The sequence below is a fragment of the Dermacentor silvarum genome, chromosome 2 (assembly GCF_013339745.2).
Source record: "Dermacentor silvarum isolate Dsil-2018 chromosome 2, BIME_Dsil_1.4, whole genome shotgun sequence".
Classification (NCBI taxonomy): Eukaryota; Metazoa; Arthropoda; class Arachnida; order Ixodida; family Ixodidae; genus Dermacentor; species Dermacentor silvarum.
The window spans coordinates 43799356-43817800 of record NC_051155.1 but is presented as its reverse complement, the minus strand read 5'-3'; the positions used below and the strand labels follow the sequence as shown (position 1 = coordinate 43817800).

At 47.8% G+C, this 18445-nt stretch overlaps 1 protein-coding gene across 3 annotated transcripts in view; it reads right to left on the bottom strand.

Moving 5' to 3' along the window:
* The window catches only part of LOC119441433 (progranulin-like), a 122426-nt gene that overhangs the window by 96457 nt on the left and 7524 nt on the right, over nucleotides 1-18445 (bottom strand). For all 3 annotated transcript variants that reach the window (XM_049661279.1, XM_049661280.1, XM_037706055.2), the window contains exons 2-3: nucleotides 15438-15501; nucleotides 6504-6809 (exon numbers count right to left, since the gene is read on the bottom strand). In XM_049661279.1, coding sequence (XP_049517236.1) covers nucleotides 6504-6809; nucleotides 15438-15501 — 370 coding nt within the window. The remainder of the gene's footprint in view (nucleotides 1-6503; nucleotides 6810-15437; nucleotides 15502-18445) is intronic.

Genomic DNA, 18445 nt, shown 5'->3' with positions numbered 1-18445 from the left:
AGATGCGGTCTCCAGTGCGCCCCCGAAAAATCAGAGCTACTTATACTCAAGGCAAGGACCCGGGGAAGACCACCAGCCTACGTCGACCCAGATCCCAACGTCACACTCAATGGAGTCGATATACCTCAAGTTGACTCCCTCCGCGTCCTTGGCCTCACACTACATAAAGATGGTTCTGGCGCAGCTACACTTCCGAAGCTTCAGAAGACCCTAACACAAGTAACTCATCTGATTAGGCGTATAACAACTAAAAGAAGAGGACTTAAAGAGCAAGAAACCGTCCAAATTATCCAAGCACTCCTTTTAAGCCGGATAACATATGGCACTCCGTATCTACTCCTCAAGAAGGCTGAAATTGAAAAACTCAACATCGTCATCAGAAAGGCAATCAAGAGCGCATTAGGACTTCCCAGTACGACCTCAACCACGACACTACACAAACTTGGCCTACATAACACCTGGGAAGAAATGAGTGAAGCGCACAGGGCCAGCCAGCTGGAACGCCTTAAGCTGACTCAAACAGGAAGAGCAGTACTTCGCAAACTCGCATACAGCGAAAACTTTATAGCAGACTCAGACGTGAAAGCCCGATTGCCGCCACTTCTCCGTGACTCTATCTCAGTCGCTCCAATACCTCGAAACATGCATGCAACACACCACAAAGACAGAAGACAAGCAAGAGTTCGAGCGCTAAGCAAGAAATACTCAAGGAACCCCAACACGAGATATACAGATGCGGCAAAATACCCAGGTAGAAGAGCCTACGCAATTACCGTGACCAACAACAAAGGGAATGAGCTAGTCGCTGCCACCATACCGGCCAGAAATCCAGAAACGGCGGAGGAAGTGGCCATCATCCTCGGAATCGCCACATGCAATGACACCGCAATCATCTTGAGCGACTTGCAAACGGCATGTAGAAACTTACAAAAAGGTCGAATCTCTGCCGCAGCCGTGAAAATTCTAAAAGAGCTATCAAGACGCCAAGAACTACCCGAAACCTACGTCGTATGGACCCCAGGCCACGAACACCTGGCAGGAAACGAAGCAGCACATGCTGTCTCCCGAGAGCATACCAGCCGGGATTTCCTGCCGCACGGGATCCGGAAATCGACGAGGGTGGAGGACATTCCCATCAACTACGCCGTAATACTGCAGCATTACCGACTCGAAAGAAGAGAATATCCTTTACCACATTCAAAATTAAGCAAGGAAGAAGCCACCGCCCTCCGCAGACTACAAACAAATACGTATGTCCATGGAATTATCATGCACCGGATGCATCCCACTAAATTCTCATACCTATGCCGATATTGTGATGTACCAGACACCCTACAACACATGGTGTTGGTGTGCCCACACCGCGAGAAAAACAGTCAAGACGATGCCTCAGAAACGATACAAGCCACCGAAGAAACGTGGGAGGCAATGTTAACGGCACAGAGCCTGGAGGATCAGCGAAGTCTGGTAGACCGGGCCCGGGCTGCGGCATTAGCCAACGGCTTTCTGGACTGAGAGAGCCGCCCACCTAGGGCGAAAAAAGAACACTTTCTCGCTGTTTCTAGCAATAAACGTTCATTCCTCCTCCTCCTCATCACCCCTTTCTGTGGTCCTCGACTGCGCTTCCATTCCCTTGGCGCCCCATCTGTAACACTAATGGTCCACCGATTATCTGCCCTATGGATTACGCGGCCTGCCCAGCTCCATTTTTTTCTCTTAGTGTTAAATATTACATCGGCTATCCCCATTTGATTTCTGATCCACACCGCTCTCTTCCTGTCCCTTAACGTTACGCGTAATATTTTTCGTTTCATCACTCTCTGTGCGGTCCTTAACTTGTTATCGAGCTTCTTTGTTAGCCTCCAACTTTCTGTCCATTATGAGTTTTCCAATCTTCTCTGCCCCATCCCCCTGTGCAGAGTAGCCAACCGGACACTTAACCTGGTTAACCTCTCTGCCTTTCACCTCTTATTTTTCCTTCCTTCCTTAGCACCGGTAGAATGCAATGACTGTGCACTTTTCAATGACAGGGGTCATTGAAAAGTCCAGTCAATTCAGTCTGGATTTGGTAATGCCCGCCGTATGCACTGCAACCCAATTTTATTCTTCAGGTAGGGATATTCTACGATGGATCACATCCACGTCATCAATTAGGTAATTAATCTTCTGCAGAGTGCAATCAACCTCTCTATAAACTCGCCGGGGTGTCTCAGTCAGCTAAGGCATTGCGCTGCTGAGCACGAGGTCGCCGGATCGAATCCCGGCCGCGGCGGCCACATTTCGATAGAGGCGCAATGCAAAAACGCCCGTGTGTTTGCGTTGTAGTGCACGTTAAAGAACCCCAGGTGGTCAAAATTAATCCGGAGCCCTCCACTACGGCGTGCCTCATAATCAGAACTGGTTTTGGCACGTCAAGCCCCAGAAAGAAGAACCTCTCTATATGGATTTCATAGAATATGAAAAGACATTTTATTCAGTAGCGATACCAGCAGTCACGGACGCATTTCGTATAGTCAAAAAGTACAGGGGCATACGTGATTATCTTTAGAAATATCTACAAATATTCCACAGCAACCTTGGTTCTCCACACACACAAAAATGTCACAGTTTCGCCCTAAGGGCGAAGCAATGAATGCGATAGCAACACAGCAATGTCATACGAAGTAAGGTGAGCGGCTTTGGTAGCAATATGAGTTGTAGTAAACATGAGCTGATTAAGTAAGCAGGTGTGCTGCGGCGTAAGTAGACCGACATGAAGAGAGACTCGATGACCACGAGAAGGCGCGTGTGAAACGGTGGTGTTGATGAGAAGCGCTTCCCGTGGGCAGCGCGTGCGAAGGGACACCCCTGTAGCGCTGCACTACCGATCCGGGCAGCATTGCATGTGTAGCGTGCGTTGGAAAATGTGGCCCGACTATTACTAACTGAATGAACAAGCGTGGTGTGAGCGCGCACAAACAAACATGAATAGATCACACTGAATGGCTGCAGACAACGACCGTCAAAACTCTGGCAGCAAGCGGATACGCTGCAGCGGGCGAAGGTACGTGCGGTCTATCGCTTCAACGGAAACTGAGCGGCGAATGCACGGCGCATAAAGGTCAGAGCCGTGTGGAGATAAGAGACGGTGCGAGCGAGCGACGAGCGCGGTTGTTGGCAGAGCGGAAGTGCGCCCCCCACCCCCCGCTCCCTTCGGCGATGGCTTCCTGCTTCCTTGCTTGCGCGTGGGAGATTGAGTGCGTTCGCTCTCCGTGATAGCGCTCGTCCCCGCACGCTTCCGCTCGGGCATACGGCACGCGGCGAAGATTTTATCTATAGGGAACCTCACGGCGACGGCGACGACGACGGCAGAAATCCGGTTTAAGTGTCCATATAATTGCTATCGCAATAAAAAAATTGTAAAGTTACGTCTATGAAGAAAGGCGTCAGGCAAGGAGACACAATCTCTCCAATGCTATTCACTGCATGCTTAGGAGAAGTATTCTGGCTATTACACTGAGAAGGCATAGGAGTCAGAATCAACGGCGAACATCTCAGCAACATTCGGTATGCAGATGACATTGTCCTGTTCAGCAACACTGGGGACGAATTACAGCAAATAATTGAGGACCTTAACCAAGAAAGTATAAAGTGGGGTTGAAGATTAATATGCAGAAGACAAAGGTAATGTTCAATGGCCTGGCAAGGGAACAAGAATTCATGATCGCCAGTCATCCTCTAGAGTTTGTAAAGGAGTACGTTTACCTATGTATTTTACTCACAGGGGACCGTGATCACGAGAAGAAAATTTACAGAAGCATAATAAGAGTATGATTAGTATGATTATAAGCTTGAGCAAATGTCACGGGTACGCTGGTCTTTGTGCCTCGTAAAGACGTCACTCTGAAAAAAATGTCGCAGTTTCACGCGAAAGGCGAAGCATCAATTGCGACAGCAATTGTAAGTACGCGAGCGCTTTTGCATTTCGCCCCGAATGCAGCCGCGGCCGGGCGCGAACTCGAGCTCAGCAGCGCAACACCGTAGTCACTATACATGGTGTTTTAAATGCGAAGCATTTCTTGCCGGCGGCTCTGTTGTCCCGCGTCCCACACCCCCACAGCGCATGCGCGTCCCCTCCCCCCTCTCTCCTCTCCTACGCTCCCCCCTTTCTCTCCTCTAGGAATCCGGAGCGGCGCGCTCGACAGGTGGTGCGACCGCTGCATACTCTGCTGGGGGCGCCACTGTAGTTACGCGGTATGAAATTGACGGAGCGCGCGCGCGCCTCATTCTCCTGTGCAGCGCCACGATGAGCGCTCGGCGGCGAAACCATCTCCCGCTCAAGTTGCATACTCCGCTGGGGGCGCCACGGTAGTTCTGCGGTGTGAAAATGAAGGAGCCGCTCGAAGCACTTTGCGTGTTTTCGTTGGCTTCTTTCACCCTCGGAAAAACACTTTTATGCAGCACGTATTGAGCAACAGAAAGCTGTATCGGTAGATTTTCAAGTTGCTCTACAATTTTCTCATTGACACTTTTGATCTCATTATAATATTCGAGAAGTCGATTAATTAATTAAGGCTAATTACGTAATTAGGCGGAATGCAAAAAATAATCTGAATATCTAGAAGCGACGGCAAACAACATTGCCTTGGTTTTGTCCAGCTACGGGGCATTTGCGTATTTTTAAATCTTGTTGCATGCTAGTTGGGACTCCCCGTATATTGAATCATATAATCAAGTGCTGTCTGTCGTCCTTTTGAGTATTCTCCTTGGTCACCACCATTCTAGTTCATCGCAATGGCGATAAAATTAAGCTTGTTTACTTAATTCCTATGCTGAACGATTCCTAAAGCATCATATATTGGTATATTAACCAATTTGACGAGCAGGAGGGTGCAGTGCGTCGCAGTAATATGACCTAAGGAGCTCTTCAGTGCGAGCCTAGAAATCGGTGCAGCTTTCTTTACCCACACCACTAGCCTAATATTCTTCGCATTACCTGAAATAATTTTTGTTCACTCCCGACGATTCGGCAAATCACGTAAAACGCGTGCGACCGAGTCCAATAAAAAATATTTGTGCCGGCTGTGACGTGCCTGAAGCGAATGCATCTTTAACACTTGACCACACATCAGACAATAGCTGCTAGTCATTTATTGTATCCTCTACTAACAAGGTACGGTATGCATTAGCTTAACGCTAGTCATGTCAAATATGCGACCGCTAACTGCGAACAGAAACGCCCGCTTCGAAACCCTCGGCATCATCAACCGATCGGCATCATCAATCACTGCAACACGCGCCTTGCTCTCCGACAGCTGCGTTGCTCCCACCTCTCCGTTTTCACCACCGTAGCAAGAAGATAACGCAAGCTGCTCGCGAGGCCGGATCGGCGGTGACCTCGGAGACGTGACGAAAGGCGGGGGGGGGGGGGGGGGGGGGGCGACATCGACGACACAGACGCTCGTTTTGCGGCCAGTTTCGGTTTCAAGGAGGCTGCCAAGGGGAACTAATTGGTCGCGCAGCTCCCGCATGAACTCCGCTATTCAAAATTTGATCGTTGGGATAGGTAGTGTCGAGGACGGTCCCCAAAGTACTCATTTGCTGTAGCCACCTATTGTTGACAATTAGAAAGTTAATTAGCGTAACTTCGATAATTATGCACGTAAGTGCGGAAATTGCTCTGTATCTAGAGGCCGCCGATCCGTACACTGCCGCTGAAGTGAAACTGCTCCAGCTCCGGCGATTCACGCACATTCACGAACGCCCTCTCTTTCTTTCTTTTACGCTATAATGCCTCCTAGGCTTTTAAACTGTTTTACGCGCGGCTGGCCACTTTCACATTCGACTCTTGCCTCTAATGCATGTCTTCTCAATGCCACTCCACCCTTTCTGGCTATGCTAGAAACTGTGGCGCAGAAGAAGGGCTCATTAGATGTCTGAAAAGGATAAGGAAAGTTGAAGGTTTGAATACTCCCCTCTTTGTCTGGGCAGGGGGAGGGGGGGGGGTGCATTCAAGCTTCCTAAGTTTCTTGCCTACGCAACAGGCTACGGCGCCTCTCAAAGCAACTGTGTACTTTTAAGAACACTAAAATATTATTCCATTTATTTAAATATTAGTAAAAAATCGATGAATTCTGAAGTAGCCACCTGTAATTCCGCTGCAACGTGGCGACATTTCGTGTATTCTCGTTGCAATCTGGTGATATTTCGTTCAATAAGCAGGACAGCTTTCTTTGCAATTCCTTAGTCCTTACTAAACAGCATTGTAGTGTGTTGTTAAAGGCACTGACGTGCTTTGCCTCTAGCTTACAAATTAACTGCTAAGTCCACTGTATTTTGCAATTTCTTTATTATCATGTTCTCGTATGGGAGTCCCCCCCCCCCCCCCCCCCCCGACAGTTCCCAAATTTGGGGCTCCCTGTGTATTACCAATAATGAATGCACTTCTACGCTTAAGTGACGTCGTTGTTGAGTAAACTCGAATGTCAAAATCATCTCGAACCGTGTTGCTTTCCGCCACTCACTTGGTCTGCACGTCGTGCTGCGTAGCTTCCTCCGCAAAGGAGGCAGGAGCGCGACCGGTGCGTAAGACGAGGATACACCACCCTCGTCACCAACGCACGTTCCTTGTAGACAACGGTGTCCATGAGGACAGCATCCGTGTTTTGGAGTGGCGCCGGCTGTGTCGCTTTTGTAAAGGCAAGGCACGCCTCCGTCGTATGGACAGCAGCCGTAGCTATCACCACCGGGAGAAACGGGCGTGCAGCTGGTTTCGGGACCACAGTTGCGGCCGTCGGGGCATTTGCGAACACCAGATCCGAGGTTAGCACCTGAACAAATATAAAGTCACGTAAGTTACTCACTTTCACGACTAGTGTTATTACAATATTGCAATCAAGGCGTCCCATTGTGTGTCAACAAACGAAGTAGCAGGGCAAGAGCAAACAAATTTTGTCATCGTGTAGAATTATTAGCAAACTATTCATCGAGCCGAATTAACGAGGCATCACTGACTAAACATTTTATTTGCTCCACAGTGGTAAAATCGCACGGTGGTGGGAAGCTGTGACAGAGAACGTTGACGGTGTACGGTGAAAATTATAGTAATGACAGAATGGCGGTGGTGGGGAGTCGCTGAATGGACTTGGATGATCAAAAAGAGCAAACTTGAAATTAGAACTGTAGGCTAGAGTATGCATGGGTCATGCGCCGCGGTGGCTTAGCGGCTATGGTGTAGCGCTGCAAAGCGCGAGGTCGCGGGATCAAATCCCGGCCGCACTTCGGTGGGGGCGAAATGCAAAAACGCCCGAGTCCCGTGCATTGGGGGCACAATGAAAATTCCCTGGTGGTGAAAATTAATCCGGAGTCTCCCACTACGGTGTGCTTCATAATCAGATCGTGGTTTTGGCTCGTAATACTCCAGAATTCAGTTCAATTTACTGCAGGGGCTTGGCGTGGCCCGTGGGCCGGGCAGTGTAAAGTGATTTTTGGGCGTGTCTGGGCCGCGCCCGGGGCTGGGCCGGCCGTGGGCTGTAAACCACGGGCCCGGGCCGGGCCCTCTTACTGATGAGCTTAGGTACCACATTCGACCACACGCGGGCGGTCTGAATTATCTGCAAAGTTCAAGTGACAAGTAGGAAAAGCTCTCTCGTAGTTATATACTAATAATATTTATAAAAACAACTTATACTAGAAAGTACCTGCACCAGATTGACGATGATTTATGGCCACTGCAGTGCACATGGATTGCTTCAACCTTAACAGCATTCGCAATGTTCTTCGTGGGCCTCAGATTTATACATGAGAATTGCTTCGTCGTTGCCTGAGCAGGACTGGTACAGCAGTGCGTTTACCACATTCATTTTTTCGAGCCCAAGTTTGAATATTCGCACTGGAATTTTCAGCTGCTCTTGCACCTAATAAAATTTTAAGATTTTTCTTGCTTTCTTGCTATAATAACTATTTATGACAGCCATTTTATTGCGATAAGAATTAAGACACTGAAGGGGTTCTCGCGCCGCCGCCGCCGTGCTGTCGCGGTATCGATGAGCAGACGTGGCCTGCGCGTGGATTGTGTGGGAATGCACGCGCATCTTCGGAGCGGCCGCGCGCGGTTATCGCGCCATGATCACATGTTGAACGCTCGCGGTGGGAAGCGGGGAGAAGGCGCCTTTCGCCTCGCCGCTCCCGCTGCTTTTCGCGCCTCGCCGTGACGCCGCAGCAAAGGCACCTTGTTTCCTCCTGTCCCCTTTCTTTGTACCGTGAGATCTCCCTCTCTGCCGCTCGGGAGGAGCGCTGTTCCCCGAAGCGTTTTACTGCGATCGCAATTGTACGGACAATCCAGGCGCATTTCCGCCGTCGTCGTCGCCGTGATGTTTCGTATAAAGTCCAAGCGCGATAGCACCGTGGCAACGCGCCGTATGCTGTAGGTGCGAGTGGCGCCGTGTGCTACAGGTGCGAGTGAAAGTGTGCGCGGGTGAGCCGAGGATGGTAACGTGATAACGCGCGCGCGAGAAAGGAAGGCGGGGAGGAAGCGTGCCGTATGCCACCGCGCGCAAGGCACCGGAGGGGGAGGGGGGTTACGGTGGCGGCAGCTGCGTATGAGCGCGGCCGCGCGGCCCTATCTTGAAAGCTATCTGCGATGTGTACAGAGTCTAGATGCGCCAACAGCATCGTGTGCGCTGTGTTCTCGCCGCCTAGTTCGCATTCAAGCAAGAGGCAGCACGCAGGCCAATTCACTCAATGCTGCTGCCGCTCTTCCTCACACCAGCGTACTGACAGCGAATGTCCGCGCTCATGGATGGAGATGTGCTTGTTTGCCTTTGCGCGCCCGATGCCATGTTTATTAATTTAGCTAGTAAGCGAACGTTTACGAGTTCACACGGCCGATAAAACTACTATTCTTACTTCGCATAGCTATCTACTAATTTTCTATCGCCCTCGGTTCCTCGCCTCGCATCGACTTCTTTGTCTTTCGGCTGACGATCTTGCGTCTGGCCGCAACTCAACTCAGCCGCGGAGAACGCCGCACGCCGTCCGCTTGTAGCGCCCGGCCTTCGTGAGCGATTGACCGCCTCAGCGTCCGAGCGCGGATCCCCGCTAGGTGAGCTCCGCCATTATCAACTTCGTGTTTCTTTCTCCCATTTTGCGGTTTTCGCCTCAGCCGCGCGGAACGCTATCCGCCGCTGTGGTTTTGTTTGTGTTTGTCTGTCGTTGCCATTGTTGGTATGACTAAGGTGAATAAACTTAGTATAGGGCACAGGGTAAGCCCTATACTTCCCATGCATTTTTGACAATGTTGAGGAACCGTTTTCTCAGTAAGTGAAGGAGGTTACCATTTTCGTCCAAATTTCGCGCTCTTTTAAATGTACTAGACTTATTCAAATCTGACTAAAATTACTTTTTAGGTGAAATTGTCCCCAATAGTATGTAAATTTTGGCTTTCCTTGCATATTTCAAAATTAGTAACACAGAAATCGTGAAGTGCATATTGTCAATTGTAGCACAGTAGTTGTCTACACTTAAACAGATGACAGGGGGGAAAAATCAACTAGTTATCCTGGCAGACACAGGAAATAATGGTACTTATGTAATAAAAAGCATGTTTTTGAGATATAGTTTAGTTTCAAGTAAGAAAACAGCTGTAAAACAAAGATTTATTGCCACAAACACCGGTCAAGTCATTTCTTTAGTAGCCACCAGCTTGGTAATCATCGTCGACGTTATTTTTTCGCTTTTCAGCCTGTCGTCATGTTTGCCTTGCCTGTTTTGTGAGCTGTCGTGCAGCTCTGCCCGCAAGGTATCGTCGATTGTGGTCCACTTCTTTCAGCCAATTAACTGTGTTGCGGCCCTGCTTCAATCTTCACGCCTTCAAAATGTTGGCACGTGCGATACTACCATCATTGAATGAAAGAACTGCATCCAATGTCGCAAATCTTAGAGCGTGAAGCATACATTTTTGGGCGCGCGTTCGCAAACAACATGGTTGAACGACTTATTTGCCTTTTGGTTTCGCCCTTGAAGGCACTTCTCCAGCAGCTCAACCTGCGATAGCTGGCTATATATAGGTTTTATTGCCAATAGGAGAGGCGTAGGCAAAGTTTCTTTGTGGGTGAACGGCTTGCTTTCCGACGGACTTCTGTTGTAGGCACACCACATACCGATTAGGGCAACGTCCATGGCAAGGGTCGCTGTCTGTGTAAGATAAATGGAAGTAGGTTTCCCAAACAGGCCTTTCAGATTTCTTCAAGGTTTCTCACATTCCTTCTGGTAGCCAAACCAAAATATGTCTGGAGTTTATAACTCCATCAGTCAGCCGGCCTCGGCCAGAAAGGCCCTTTCCATCGGATAGCTTTCCTGCTTTGTTGACTTTAGCTTTTGCAGCCTCGTACCCATCCTTTACTGGACGTGTCCTATGCACCACAGCTTCGATATCTCCACAGCATCACCGTATGGGCTTTGTGCCTTCACCGCCAAAAAAGCCTTACTGTCCCCGTCTCCGAGGTATTTGACGTATCGCGCACCGTGAAGCTCCTCACTCCTGCAGAAAATGTTTAGTGCTCCTGATACTCCATTTCGCCACTGGTGCCTTGGTAGTTGCTCTGGCACACCTGTTTGTGCCCAGAGTCATTGATGCAACAGTTTGGACAGCGCTTTGACAGAAGCTCAATATCCAACACTTTTCCGTAGTCTACGCTGGTCGCCGAGACTATGCCATTATTGGATGTGTGGCCACGCTTTTGCGAACATCTGCCAAGGCCAACTGCGATGTCCCTGTCACCGTCATTTAGCTCAAATGCCTCTTCAGCAGCCATTTTCATTGAGTCTTTGGCAGCTGCAGCCTCAATGTGGCTTAGGAGTACGGTATTGTACCTTGCAAACTTTGTCGGTGGCTTTGGGAGATTCAGCATGGTACATAATACATTCCCTAGCTGCAGCCGCTCCCTCGCCAATGCACCTCAAGCCATAAACTAGCCCGAGGTTGGCTTCGTAGAGGCCAGAAGTCGTTTTTCTTGACGTCTGAAATCGTTTTGCAACGTTACGTGCCTCGCAGTTGAAACTGTATACACTGGCAACACCTACCCGCTGCGATGATATTTCGATGACTTCAACGCTTCCACCGCACAGTTTGCACGCACAGTTCTGTCTAATTACATCACAAATAACACCCATGTCCATTAGAGCATACCCGTTGTCAGTCTGCTGGCGATTCTCTTCCTCGAAGGACGCGGAAAAAGCTGAAAGCTTCAACGTTGAAGAGCTTGCTGGTTCATCGTTCGGCGTCTCAGTATACGTAGCCAGCATCCATTTGAGTTTGCAAGAGTGCTGTATGGGTTGCCGCGACATTTACGCTTGCTGAAGACGTTCTTGGCCCTCGGCCTCTCAACTTATCGACAGGCACGGCACACAGACGCAAGCTGTAATGCAGCTGGGAACGAACGACGTTCGAACAGACGCGCTGCAAAGTACAAACACGGAAAAAACGTGCACAGCTATGTAATAGTTGCCAGACACTTTCTTATATATGGATGATTCCAGACAAGCGTCTTGATTTACGTACCGGAAGTTTTTTGTTAGAAAAATTAATGGTAAGCACGGAGCGCATTCGAAAAGGGGGCGTGTTAACTCACTACTTGCTTTCTAAAACATTTTTCAGCCAGAAATAAGACTTTTTAAGAAAAGCGCGAATATAGAAAATGTACAGAAAGAGGGACACTTCCCAAATTGCAAAGAAAAAAAAAGTCATTTCTTTTTTAATTTTGCCTTACCATGTGCCCTTAAGCCAAATACTCGTCCTGTCCCCCTGGCCGGAACCCGCCGTGGTCGCAACTCGCTGCGAACCGTGGGTCAGGTGGTGGTGGTGGAAAATATTTATTAGAGTATTATTTACAGAGTGGTTGTTCGGAAAACCAGCCCTTAGTGGGCCAGCTTCCTTAGAATACTAGGTGGAGTCCCTATTCAGGGATCCCATTGATCGTGGCTGCTGTCCTGACACGTCGAACCATGGCCTGTTGGGCCGGAAGGTCCAGGCAGCCCAGCAGGGCCGCCTCCCAGTCCTCTCGGGTTGGGTTGGCGGTTAGATAAGGATTGAGTTGGCAAGCCCATACCATGTGGTAGTGTCAGCCACCTCCTCACAGTACTGGCAGAGGCCGGAAAAGGAAGAGGCGAAGTGTTTGACCACTGCCGGGCACAGTAGTGTATTAGTGAATAGTTGAAGAATTCTCTCGTCCGCCTTTTTCAGCCCTTTTCAGGGCGCAGGAAAGCGGCGGTGGGAGTCCCGATAATGGGTACTTGTGTCTTTAAAAGTGAAAAGAGGAGGATTGTCTTCTGGATCAGAGTGGTCATCGGTGGGCGAAGCAGTTGCCCGGGGAATGAGTGCGCGGGTGGCAGCGTGGGCTGCGTCATTGCCTGTGAGTTCCTGGTGGCCGGGGGTCCAGATTAGTGAGTGGGGAGAGGGGTCACCTACCCGCGGGCAAGGTCGAAGAACTTGGGCAGTTAGGGGTGATATCCATTCCAGTTCGAAATTTCGGCAGGCTCCTCTGGAGTCAGATATGATGGTTTTAGAATTGTCATGTGAGATAGCTAGGGCTATGGCCACCTCTTCAGCATGGGTAGCATTGGGTGCACGGAAGGAGAGACCACCCACCTGCCTGTCTTGGTGGACTACGGCGGCCGTATACCAACCACCGTGGTAAGGGCCGGCGATGTCCGTGTAAAATACGCTTTGTTTGGAGCCGTAGTGGCGCCGGAGGGCAAGAGCTCGCGCCTCCCGGCGACCAGTGTGTGACTCACGGGACATATTGGTGGGGAAGGGTCGAGCATGGATCACGTACTTCCAGTGTTCGGGCACTCGTACCCGCTCCTATGTGTAGAATTCATGCTTAATGTGTAGGCGACCTACGAGTCGTCTGCCTGACGGAGTCTGCGCCAGGCGGGTGTATTGATTCGTCAAGTGAGCCTCCCGAAGCTCCCGGTAGGTGTTGACCACCCCCGAGGCAAGAAGTTTCGCATTGGAGGTGGAGATGGGCTCGCTTGATGATATTGCGGAGGGTGACCTCCAAAAAATCTTCATCGTGTTTCCGTAAGTGCAGGTACAGAGTCGCATACACGATGCGACTCGTGACAAAAAGCTTGTGCGAGACGAAGCGCATCCTTGCTTTTGAGACCCCTCCGCTTGTCGGAGACCCGGCGGACCATGCGGCCCACCTGTTCTCCACCGCATGTTAGGGGTGACAGCTCTGACTGTTAGGGCTGCTGCTGCTGTGAAAGTGCTAGCGAGCGACTGCCACTCCGCTGGCGCGGTGCGATCCAGAGAAGGGTCAGGTGCGAACTTGAGTAATACTTCTATAATTGTTAGAAGTGGTACACCTATAGACACGCGCAGTACGTTTAGCTGCAAAAAAAAAAAAAAAAGAAACATCCAAGCCAAGGTAAGAGACGGGTCAATCTGGTGTTCCATCTTGTTCCGCACTGTGTAAAAAGATGATTCACCCTCGCGGCTCCGCTCAGTCTGCTCTGCCGGAGCCAAGGCCGCGTTCTGGCTTCCACTGCTGCCGTGAGCGTTGCGTGCACGCCCATTAGCATTCCTATATGAGCAGCTGTGTGCTCACGTAGGGCATGCACTGGTTTGGGCGGAAAGAACAGTAAACCTCGAGCTAAATCTAGCGCTGCGAAACGGCACGTTTCCCCCATTTTAAGCATCGAATGGTTTTCGCTCCCATTGTGGGCAACTTTCAAGAGACCTTGAGCGAAAATCCAGAGCTGTTATCCGGGCACTCAAGACGAGAATGGGCGCGAGAACGAAACGAGAACCTGCGAGAAAATCCGGGCATCGTTGCGAGAGCTAAACGCTTCTGTACACTTCTAACAATTATAGGGGCGCGCGTGCGCATCTTACCCTTCTCTGGATCTCACCGTCACAGAGGAGCGGCAGTCGCTCGTTAGCACTTAGCAGCAGCAGCAGCCCTAACAGTCAGAGCTGTGACACCTGACCCGCGGTTCGCAGCGAGTTGCGACCACGGCGGGTTCCGGCCAGGGGGACAGGACGAGTCTTTGATTTAAGGATCGAGTTTATTCACCCTAGTCTTAAGAAAATGCGGTCTCTGGACCAAGCCTTGTATAAGACTGCATTACATACGCTGGTTCCTGTCCAAACAAGTTTGAAAAAATGTTGCTTCTCATTTTTTCCGTTGAAGGCCGAGTCACAGGAACAGACGTTGACGGCCGAGTCACAAAAGCAAGAGCTGTACTGTAAGACAGGGTACCTATTGTTTTGTCTCCTTCCTTCCTCATGAGTAGGGTAGCAAACGTGCGTCCCTGCCCTCTCTTATTCATTTCTTCAGTGCTCTGCCCCTGCTTCTGAGGAAAGGCGCGGGGGGGGGGGGGGGGAGTAAATGTAAGCACAGTTAGCTCATCTCCACAACGGTGAGCCCGAAATCGAGAGTACTAGCCTGTCCATAAACGCATTACAGTTTGCGGAATACCAAAACGCAGTGGACAAATCCGTATCATGCGAGCGCAGGCGACGTGAACTACAGCTCTGCGCTTTACATTACATCTGCTCGCACAAAGACATCGGTATACAGCGACAATCATGAACGTATAATGGAGTTTTTCTCCCTTCTGCGAAAACGATGACGGAAAACAAATACGTGCCTAACGCTCACATTGATTCGTGCAATCCGCCCCAAAACACCGCCATGAAATACTAGCAATTCACCCAAGCTTCCACCTTTGTTTCTAACGCGCTGTAGTTGAGAAATCCGTCACAAGGTGGTGCTACCAGCGCCACTGCCAGAGGTATACAAAAATTCTAGATAAAGAACATGTATAGTATACCTGATTAAATCAAGCAGGCTAGGTGACTATTTGTCGCCGCCCCGTTTCAAAGGGGATACCAATAAATCATCATCATCATCATCATCATCACCAGACGTGGAACGTAGATGTTTCCAGTGTTCCGGTATTCTGTTCAGGTTTACCGTTTACGGACAGTTTCTTTAAGGTTCATTGCAAGCGAGGAGGCGGTCTAAATGTCACACGTGTGTTGCCAAAGGACTTTTGGTGTGCGTGAAAGCTAACTTGCTATATTTAATGAAACTGTGTCCGTAGGGTTATGTGCTTAACAGTGTAAAGCTTCTTCTCAACTTGAAATGAGGGCATTTTAAAGTCACCCAACATAGTATTGCCGTACCTTGTCTAAAATCTGCTCTGAACGTTTAATGCAGCCATAAAGAACAGCTTGGCTTCGCCCCAAGTCGTTGCTCTAGAGTTGAACATGCTGCAAAGATAGTATCAATTTTCAAATGCAGGATTACGCATGAATTTGTTCCTAATGTAATTGTTGTTTTTTTCATGATATCTTTACCTTCACACTGTATTGTCTCAAACACTGATGTGCTACGATTGTTTAGTGTCGCACACGAACCTTTCCGTTTGATGTGTTACTCAGTGCTTACCGTTTATGACTATCGTGCTTGAAAAAGTGACAAACAGCCACCACGCAGCGCACTCGGTGCTTTTCTGGAACAGTAGAAAGAAACGCGGAAGGAAACGTTTCACCAGCAGGTGCGGACAACTGCATTACATTTCGGCACTATTCCGAACTCCAAGCAGACCTTCATACTTCGAATAACTATCACAAATAATACCAAAAAGACAAACGGGGCGTTGACCAGAGTCAAGCCACTGGCATGCCACGGCCTATTGTGTACACGTCAATTGTGATGATGAGCGTGCCAATTGTGACATCGTTCCCCTGCTCTGACCAATGCAAAGCCGTCACCATTTATTTATTTATTTATTTATTTATTTATTTATTTATTTATTTATTTATTTATTTATTTATTTATTTATTTATTTATTTATTTATACATACTGTCAATCCCAATAGGGATTATAACACGAGGGGAAAAGGAGACAGGGATTTAGTATAAGGCAAAAAAAGAAAAAAAAAAAAACAACAACAAGCAGACATGGTGCAACTAGACGTCGTCCAGTCTACAGGTGCAAGTTATACCGCAAGTTCTACAAAGGTAAATTGTACAGACAAAATGACAAAAAGACTGGCACTTGAGGTAAATGAGAACAAAGGCAACACTATAAAACTGTTTTTAAATTGTGACACTAGCAAATCGCTTTCGATTAGTTTAGAGAAATGGGCTAAGGATGTGCTACTGGTAATGGAGGGGGTCAGGTTATTCCATTCTCTGATCGCCAGGGGAAAAAAACGAGAATGTGAGGGCATCTGTGTGGAATCCGTAAGAAGCAAGTGTATGAAAGTGTTTCTGGCGGGTAGTTCTTGCTTCGGATTGCTTAATATAACGGGACTTGTCTATATTTAGGTGGTTGTGTAACAGTTGGTACATTACCTTTAAGCGTGCCAATTTCGCCCGGTTTTTTATTGTTAGTAATCCGGCCTTCTTAAGTAGTTATGTAGGCGAATCTGTTCGGTTAAATTTGTTAAAGATGACTCTAGGCGCTTTTCTTTGAACTCCTTCGAGCTTGTTGGTTAGTTGTTTTTTTTGTGTACGGAAACAAAGCAGTGTTTGCGTATTCCAGGATGGGTCTGATAAGTGTATTGTAGACCAGTAACTTTGTGTCGGGTGGTGCTAGCTGCAATCGTCTTTTTAGAAAAAGCAGTCTTTTTAGTGCAGATGATGTGATGTATTGAATATGCGAATCCCATCGTAGGTCTTGTGACAATATGACGCCTAGGTATTTATGCTCCTTAACTTTAGACAGGGTGGTTGAATTAATGGTATAATTAAAGTCGGATGAATGTTTTTTTTCTAGTTATGGATAACAGTGCGGACTTTCTTTCATTGATATGCATTTGCCAATCTCTGCACCACATTGAAACTGTCTCTAACGCTGGTGTTTAAGGTGATGTGGTCATCAAGAGTATTGATTTCTTTGTACAGAATGCAGTCATCCGCAAACAACCTTATGTAAGATATTTTACGCTATATGCGTGACTGCTGTTGCGAGTTTCCACTAATTGGCAGGTATCGATGTTCCTGCGATTGACGCTTATTATTATTATTACTATTATTATTGTTATTATTATTTTGTCTTGACAAGGTTGCGCTCCTAAAGTGCAATGGGGGGGGGGGGGGGGGATGGTAGAGAGGAAGCACGTGGATGCTGCCAGCTCAAGGTGCCGCGCCCTGTGTGACGCATGCGTTGCTTTTCTTATTTAAATAAATTTTATTTATTTTTATTTATTTATTTAGAAATACTGCGAGCCATAACTCTGGCCCAAGCAGGAGGGGGACTATATACAACGCAAGGGCAGGTTTCTCTACGAACGTGCCAACAGAACATATTAATAGAGCTTCTTAATCCAAACAGGTAAACATATTAAATCTGCGTCGCGAAAGCATCAAAGTAATGTACATTGAAAACAAATAAATACATCAACATTCCCAAACAAGTCGAACATAACAAGCAGCAGCAGTATTGTACATTGGAGAGGACTACAAAAAATGTTTTTTCTATTTCCCTGATAGAATTATCTGAATCAAACACTTCAATTGGCAACAAATTCCAATCAGCAACAGTTCTGGGAAAAAACTATGCTTAAATCCTTTAGTGCGGGCAAATATTGTAGCTAGTAAGTGTGGGTGAAATCACCTTGTTTTCGTTCTAGCGGCTGGCTTAACACAATCAGGCAAATTAACATTTACCTTTCCTGAAATTATTTTGTGAAAAAAGGCTAGGCGAGCAACTTTTCGACGGGCCTCCAATGTTGAAATACTATGTTGTTGCATGAGTGAAGATGGCGAATCATACCTTTTACACTTTCCAAAAATGAATTTTAATTGCTTTCCTTTGAATTCTTTCCAATTTTGCAATATCTTTTTTAGTGTGAGGATGAAAAATGACCGCCGCGTATTCGACCTTCGACCTAACGCAACCATTCATTGTAAGCTAGAAATTTTGTACTTATAGGAGCATTTTTAGTCTTCTCTTCAGAGTCCAAAGTTGCCTGAGCGCAGATGTACAAATGCTTGAAATGTGACTAGACTATGTAAGTTTATCGGTTAGAATGACACTGAGATATATGTAGTTGTTAATTTGGCAAACTGAATTATTACGAAGACTATATGAAAATGTGGTACGTAACTTCTTTCTTGTTATACGATAGAGTACTGTTTTCTCCATGTTTAGCTGCATGCCCCACTCCTGGCACCATTGATCTATTGACTACAAAGTCTTCTGAAGCAAAAATTGGTCGGTTCTAGAGTATATTTCTTTAAAAACTACACAATCGTCCGCAAACAATCTGACACAGACTTCTTTTGAAATTACTTGAACTAAATCATTAATATAAATTAAAAACAACAGCGGCCCTAACACACTGCCCTGTGGAACACCAGATGTAACTCGCAACACATCGGAGAAGCATCCACGCACCTCAACAAACTGAGTTCTGTTATGCAGATATGCTTTAATCCAATGAACA